Source organism: Carassius auratus, chromosome 47, assembly GCF_003368295.1.
Source record: "Carassius auratus strain Wakin chromosome 47, ASM336829v1, whole genome shotgun sequence".
In the NCBI taxonomy this organism is placed as follows: Eukaryota; Metazoa; Chordata; class Actinopteri; order Cypriniformes; family Cyprinidae; genus Carassius; species Carassius auratus.
The window spans coordinates 3,257,538-3,265,438 of NC_039289.1; the positions used below are offsets into that span (position 1 = coordinate 3,257,538).

The 7,901-nt window shown below is 30.9% G+C and overlaps 1 protein-coding gene across 1 annotated transcript; it reads right to left on the reverse strand.

The window, feature by feature from the left end:
• Nucleotides 1–1,587: 1,587 nt before the first annotated feature.
• LOC113064797 (protein S100-B-like) lies at nucleotides 1,588–4,098 on the reverse strand. The gene is made up of 3 exons (XM_026235739.1): nucleotides 3,999–4,098; nucleotides 3,596–3,761; nucleotides 1,588–2,546 (listed from the first exon to the last, which is right to left on the reverse strand). The coding sequence occupies exons 2-3, from the start codon at nucleotides 3,731–3,733 to the stop codon at nucleotides 2,397–2,399; spliced, it is 288 nt and encodes a 95-aa protein (XP_026091524.1). The 5' UTR covers nucleotides 3,734–3,761; nucleotides 3,999–4,098; the 3' UTR covers nucleotides 1,588–2,396.
• Between the last annotated feature and the right edge of the window lie 3,803 nt (nucleotides 4,099–7,901).

The window sequence follows — 7,901 nt, forward strand, 5'->3', positions numbered from 1 at the left end:
AGTTACGTTGCATCTTGAGGAATCTATATAATCAAAGAAGTGTTTATCCTTGATGGTGGATGCCATTAAAACGCCTTCTGTCTGCATCTCTCGCTCAACACACACACACACACACACACACACACACACACACACACACACACACATACACACACACACACACACACACACACACATTTGCAGCATAACAAATGTACAATCACTCAATCCCATCACTCTCTCACTCTCCATTCCCCTCATTCTCTTTCAAGTGTTCTTAAAGCTGCCTTGAATCCTTAATGATGGAAATAAAATGAAACATCTGTATGGAAATGAATGTATGTTAATCATTGCTCATTACAAATGAGAACCTCCAGAGCTCATGATGATATAATTTCCAAATAGTATGTATGTATGTACAGACAGACACAGATAGATAGATAGATAGATAGATAGATAGATAGATAATGTAACATAATGTCATATATTTGTGTTTTTATGATCCAGAAGCAGCAGACTGAATACCACCACAGAGCTCCTTTTTGGAACCAAGCCAAGTTCCCAAATTCTACTCTGGCGTCCAATCCAATGACCTCATGGGACATTACCTACTGTGAAATGCTAAAAGACTGGTCATAGTCAGACCACACAGCTGGGTAAACACACACACACACACACACACACTGAGCGCCTCATTTGCTAAACTCAGCCAAAGCAATCACCCCAAGGCACTCATCTTTCACTCCAGAAATACTGTGGACACTTATTTTATCATGTTTTATTTATTTATTTATTTATTTATGCTTTATTGCATTGTCAAATAAATCCAGTGACTTCATCATATTGCATCCACCCTCTACCTCAACACATTTCTCATTTCCACAGCTCAGATCAGGGGACTTGGCACTGGCACGGCACAACACTGCCACTTACCAGGAGCATTCAGTACGGCAGTCTGTGATTGGAGGGTTAATACTTAAAAGTCCTTCAAACAAACTTGTGTTTGTGTATTTGGGCTTGTGTATTGCTTATAAATATGTAAGAGATTTTCAGGCTGCTTAATGTAAACATACTTGAGACGAAGATGATATTCAGATTGTGTGCATATTATATTTATCATCTTTCAGGGTCTTGCTGCGTGACCATTGATCTGGATGTGAAGGCCTCTGTATTGACAGTTTGTGCTCGGTAATGATAATACCTCTAAGTCACAGGGGACAATGCAAAGCAGTTGTTTACAGGCATCCTCTAGCTATGGATATCCATTTATTTTCTGGAGGATAAGGTAACGCTAAATATTTAAGTAATTATTTTATTGGTTTATACTGTATAAAAGGTAATTATTGATTATACACCCAGAGAGATCCAGTTCCTCTTCACAAATGCATTTAAATGAGATAAAAATATATATACATATTAGAATTAATTATTAATTCTGTTCGGTCAAAATACATAAACTCATAAAGCATTATGCTACAACTAGAATATATGGGTAAAGAAAACTTTATTTTGTGTTAATGATGATATTATTTATTATGGAATTATATTAAACATCTTTATTTTAAAACTAGATGGATAGATGTTTCAAAAATTCACACGTTACTTGAATTTTATCTGTTCACAATTTTTATTTTGTTTGATTTTATTCCATAATTCTAACAGTTTGGCTTCTGAAACATATTCATCTTTTATTTTTATATTTTTAGGTTTGTAAGGAAACTTTAATTGTAGGACCTTGTTACACACATTTGTGTAAACTGTTCATAATACATTCTAATACATTCTTCAATAAAATGTCACATTAAGCTTAATAATTTGCAGATTTAGTAGCACTAGTTACAGTTTACAATTGGAAAACACAACTCATGTACTATTAAACATTTTCTGGATATCTAATACATGAAAAACATGAGTTTTCATGCCTTTAATAACATGGGATTGATTTGAAATTCCAAACCATTTATGGATGGTTGTAAACATCATATTAGATATTTTCAAAGGAATAATTTGCTTTGGTGGGTCTTCTTAAAGCACAGCATGATTTGTCTCAGGCCCCTGGAACAATCTGACGTAAGTCAATAGCAGCCTAATAGTCTGAAGCTAATCAGGAAAAACATTTCACAATCATCCTGGAACTGAAATGGCAAGAGCGCAACACCTGGTCCGCATTGCACTCGATGAGATTTATGATGGGGATGTCTTTGAGAAAAAAATTGCCTAGGAAAAATAATAGAAGCATGCTTTGTAATAAACTGGTTTTGAGTCTAGCAAAACAAACTGTCGTACAAGCTGCATATACATTCTGTTCAAACTAAACAACAATCCTAATATGATACGAAAAAGAACAAAGCAAACTTTAAGAGAATCAATGTGTTGTATTACTATTATGCTATGAATACTTGTTTTTTTAATTCGACTCATTCGTCTTCGTTGTGTTCGAAAAACTCATGGCAACAGATGGTAACCATGGTGATGAAGGTCATGAACTCTTGAAAATCACACTCCGAGTCACCATCGGTATCCACGCTTTCCATCAAACTGTCCAATGTTGCTTGATCTTTCACATGCTGAGTGAGATCAAAAAGAAATGAAAATGATTTTTTTTTTTCAATTCTGTCATAAAGCCTTGACTGTAAATCAAAATGCAGTGTTAAAAAAAAATAATAATAATAAGTTTAATCACCTCAGTAAGAGTCGGAAAAAGAAAAAGCTTATAAAATAAGAAAATGGCTAATTCCTTTAGCATAAAAAATATTAAATCGAAACTTTTTGAAACAAAACTCGATTTTCACATAAAATCTTGACTGTAAATCAAACATTCTTTATTTATTTTTTTATTTTTTTACACGTTTAATTACTTTGGTAAGAGTTGGAAAAGAAAAAGATTAAGAAGTAAGAAAATAGACAATTTGCTTAACATAATCGTAATCGTAAATTTCTGAGACAAAAACTGAATTCTGACGTGATGCCATGATTGTAAATCAAACATTCTTTAAATTTCAAGACAAAGTGTAGAGTAAAAAAATAAATAAGTTGAATTACTTTGGTAAGAGTTGGAAAACAAAAAGATTAATTAGGAGAATAGATAATTTTCTTAGCATTAAATATTAAACATACATTTTTGACACAAAAACTCGATTTTCCCATAAAGTCTTGACTGTAAATCAAACATTCTTTAAATTTCAAGACGAAGAGCAGTTATTATTATTATTATTATTATTATTTTTGTTTAATTACTTTGGTAGTAGTTGGAAAAGAAAAAGCTAAAGAAGTAGGAAAATAGATAACTTGCTTAGCGTTAAATATTTAATCGTAAATTTTTGACACAAAAACTGAATTCTGACGTAATGTCTTGACTTTGTCTGACGTAATGTCTTGACTTCAAGACAAAGTGTAGAGGATTTTTTTTTTTTTACTTTTAATTACTTTGGTAAGAGTTGGAAAAGAAAAAAACTTAAGAGGTAGGAAATAGATAATTTTGCTTACCGTCAAATATTTAATAATACAATTTTGACACAAAAACTGAATTCTGATGTAATGCCTTGACTGTAAATCAAATACTCTTTAAATTTCAAGACAAAGTGAAGTGTAAAAAAAAAGTTTTAAGTTTAATTACCTCGGTAAGAGTCGGAAATTCATTGGTGAGCAGATCCTTGAGTTCGCTCTTTTTTAATTTGTACTTGTCACCTTCTTTGGATGAGTATTTGTGGAACACCTCAATGATGGTTCCCAGGCAGCTCTCCAAGTCTGACATCTTTATGTAGTCTAGCGTTCAACGTTTTCTGGAATAGCAATAAGCACTAAAAATGTGAAAATGTTTGAAAGCAATTTCAAGCTGTTTAAATTTTCCCTCAAATGACTTTAAAAGTTTAAGTGTTGAAGCAATTTTATGGACCATTAACTTTCTTTCTGTCTTTTGCAAACACATTTCTACTCATTACATAGTTAGTTTTGCAATTTGCAGTTTGGAAAGCTTGGAGCAAAATAAGCTGTAAAACATAGCAATGATAAAAACTTACCAGCAGAGAGTTTGTCCGAATGAGGCGATTCAGAGTGGAGTGAGATGGGAGTCAATTTATAGGTCTGAAAGGGAGGGGCCTTAAGCTTGGAGATTCTGACCTGTCAATCACCAAAACTGACCAATGAGCTTCTGACCTTGTTCTCACTCCACTACAGACACATTCAGAGTGAGATACAAAGAGATTAATACAAACACACACACAAAGTATAACACTTGTGTGACACATTTGAGTAACGAAGCTTGAAATTGATATTATATACACAAAATAAATCATTTGCCAACTTTTAAAGCACAATGCATTATTTACATGTAATATCTGTAAGAAAATTAAACTAGGTTTTTTTTAACATTTTGTTTGTTTGTTTTCTGTAAAATCTGGTAGATTTTTTTGATGTTATTGAATTTCTGAAATTTAATACTAAGTATGTTTATTGTTTGAACAGGCTTTTTATTTTGTTTATTTTTTTCTTTGAACAAGTATTGTCATGTCAGTCTTTTTCCAAGGAATTAAATACAGTGTCTTGATTTTATAAATTAGTCGTCTAGTCTTTTTGCTGTAGGCCATATGGATATATGTTCATTTCATTTTTCCTATTCGTTTTCCTTTTGATCTTTCTTGGGAGTTCTGTTGCCCATAAGCGCACACAAGTGTTTTGTTGTCCTGCATCTCGGAGGACGACAATAGTGTGTTTGAGAGGAAGTGAGTGGTGTGGCATGTTAATCAGCCGATCCTTTTCTGTTATAGAATTGGCCAGACGTGTGTCCTAAACACCACTGGACTATTAAACAGCTTTAACACCGAGACAAACACTCTCATACATAATATAATCTAATATGATCAAATATTTTTTCTTTTGTTTTTGTTGTCCAAAAACATGAAAGTTTATGGTATGTTTCAATGCAATATACTTTTCCCAACTATCGATAATTACTGTTTAAACACATATAAAGATGAAAGCCTATTATGTAATGCATTGTCCCTATGTAGTTGCAATATTATAATTTTTTTTTATTATTATTTAAATGTTTAGTGAAATTTTGTGCATTATTGTTGCTTTGTATTTTCAAAATTTTGTATACTTACTATGATATACTTACTAGTTATAATAAAGAAAATTGGTAAATATTATAATGTATTAAATTGTTGTAATGATTATTACTATTCTACAGTTGTTCTAGGCCTATATAAACAGCGAAATCTTAAATCATGAAGTCATCCTCCGTATAAAAATGAAGAGGTGCATGGGAATGCAGTCATGGGGCACTACGATCCTTCATCCCACACCTCCCTGGCATTTGTCCAGCGTGCCAGACGGTTGGGGATTGTCGGACGGGTTTTTTTCCGCCATAATAAATGTGTCTTTGTGGCTTCATATACACAGCACAAGCACACTGTTGTTGGCAGCAAACACTGTATCTTATGTGGGCCTCACTGTCCTGACGGCCTTTCTCAGGGGTCAGATGGATAAAACACCCCATCAACAAATCAATAATCCATTTCTCTGCCTCTCTATACTCATGTGTTGATTTGTTCATCACACTGTGATCTGGGAGCAGCGTCCGTTTCGGATGGACTGACTCAGATGACTGTTCATTCATGGGCACTGTTGTTTTGATCCAGATCCACTGGTTCAGCTTTATTTTATTTTTTTATTTATTTATTTTTGGGTGGGGGATACCAAATATCCCTAAATGTAATTTTAATTTAATTTAAGAATTTATTATAAAATAAAAATTATGTTAAAATATTTACAAATAATTAATATATTAAATAATTAAAAATCCATTAAAAGTTCAACTTAGTATTACATGAAATTAAATTACAATAGATTAAAAAAAAAACTATAAAATAATCAATATATACAATATTAATTTAATAACATAATATGAGGTCATTTACTAGTCAAACTTCATTTAAAATATATAAACAATGTAAATTAATAAAAAATAATAAATACAATAATAGTTTAATAAAATGTGACCCTTAAATGGTTAAACTTTATTTAAAATTAAATCAATAACGTGAAAACAAATAAATTATAGAAATTAAAAAAAAAAAAATATATATATATATATATATATATATATATATATATATATATATATTATATATATATATATATATATATATATATATATATATATATATATTATATATATATATATATAATATATATATATATATATATATATATATATATATATATATATATATATATATATATATATATATATAACCTTTCAATGGTTACACTTGAAATCAAATTCAAATAAATAATAAACAAAACAAATGACCAAAATAATTAAGAAATACAATTATAATAAAATTATTTGTGGCCCTTTACAGGTAAAATTATTTGATTTGATACTAAATGAAATTAATTGAAATAAAAATAAAATAAATAAAACAATATGAGGCCCTTTAGAAGTTAAACTTGATATTTAGTTAAAATAAATTAATTAATCAATAACTCTAGTTAACAGATTACATCAAAATAAATAAAAAACTAAATGAGTTTATTAAATAATTAATAAATAACAATATATTAATATTGATGCTGTTTAACACTTAAACAAACAAACAAACATTGATGCAAAGTCTCCACCATAAAATCAAATGTGTGTGTGTTTGTTTTAGTCTGTGAATAACCTCCTCTGTACAAAACGGCTGAATAAATGAGCTTTTGTTGAACACTGGATTGAGGAACCTGTTCTCTCTCTGCCCGTTGTGTCAGCCATATGACTGGCTGCCCAGTGCACTCTGGGATACTGGTGGAGGCCTGACAAAAAACTCATTCTGAGCCCCAGCCACGCTCAGGATCACATGCTCTCATTGACTACTGTTTTCTTACTATGGCTCTATCTATCACTTTCACAAATTCACTAAAATTAGCGTTTGTGTGTTTAGAAAACTGCATTAAAAACAAACAAACAAACAAACTAAAACCACAAGGGTGAAAAAGTCATTCACTGCTGATACTTCACTTGCTGGATTGGTATGTTGATTTAACTTAGGTTTATTTAGTTTTTAAATGTTCTGAATTTATTCATTGATTTGTTTTTTACTTTTCAGTGGTTCTTTTCGATTGAACACAATATCATCTCAAAGTAAGAGGACTTTGGACCAATAGGATTTCACAGAGAGCGGGGGTTACATGACCTTCAGAAACAGACTGAAAATATTCAAAATAAGTATATATATATATATATATATATATATATATATATATATATATATACAATTGTATAAAATTTTCTGATTGTGATTTTGTTATTAAGAAAACTCCTAAAAATATTAATCCTGATTTTCACATGAATAATAGAATAATATAAAAGTTTATTTATATATATATAACTTGTTCTTAATTTATGTTAGCATTTTTGTGGCCTTAAATGTTCATCCGTGAACTGCAATCATAAAAATAAAAATAAATAAAAAACTCATGTCGGACACTTTTTGTCTGTGTGTTTGACCAATTAAATCATTCTTAATGTGCATTTTTAATAATATATAACATTTTCTTTATTATTTAGTCAAACAGTAAAAATTACACTGCATATTTGTGCACAGATATAAAAATAGATAAACAACTGTAATTTTTGCCACCTCAGTTGGTAAATAATGCTGTTTCTGCTGAGCTTGGGCTGCTTTTCGCAGTGAAACAGTCAGGGACCAGGATTTAACGACAATTACGACCTAATATTTCATCGCTTGACCTTTTGAACGCTAAGGAACGAAATGTGTGTGTTCTGTTTGCGGGTGGTTGATCGGAGAGAAAGTTTGATTAGTTTGGCCGGATTCCCTCGCGTCCGAAAAGAAAGAAGAAAGCCACTGGGGTGTTTTTCAGGTGAACTTTTCTCTCCATACAAATCAAGCGGCGAGACTCACTCATTGTCGCTG

Bases quoted from the DNA above. Each gene is read 5' to 3' on its own strand.
- LOC113064797 (XM_026235739.1), bottom strand. From the start codon at position 3,733: ATGTCAGACTTGGAGAGCTGCCTGGGAACCATCATTGAGGTGTTCCAC. The intron at 2,547-3,595 runs GTAATTAAACTT...GATCTCACTCAG, and splicing joins AATTTCCGACTCTTACCGAG to CATGTGAAAGATCAAGCAAC.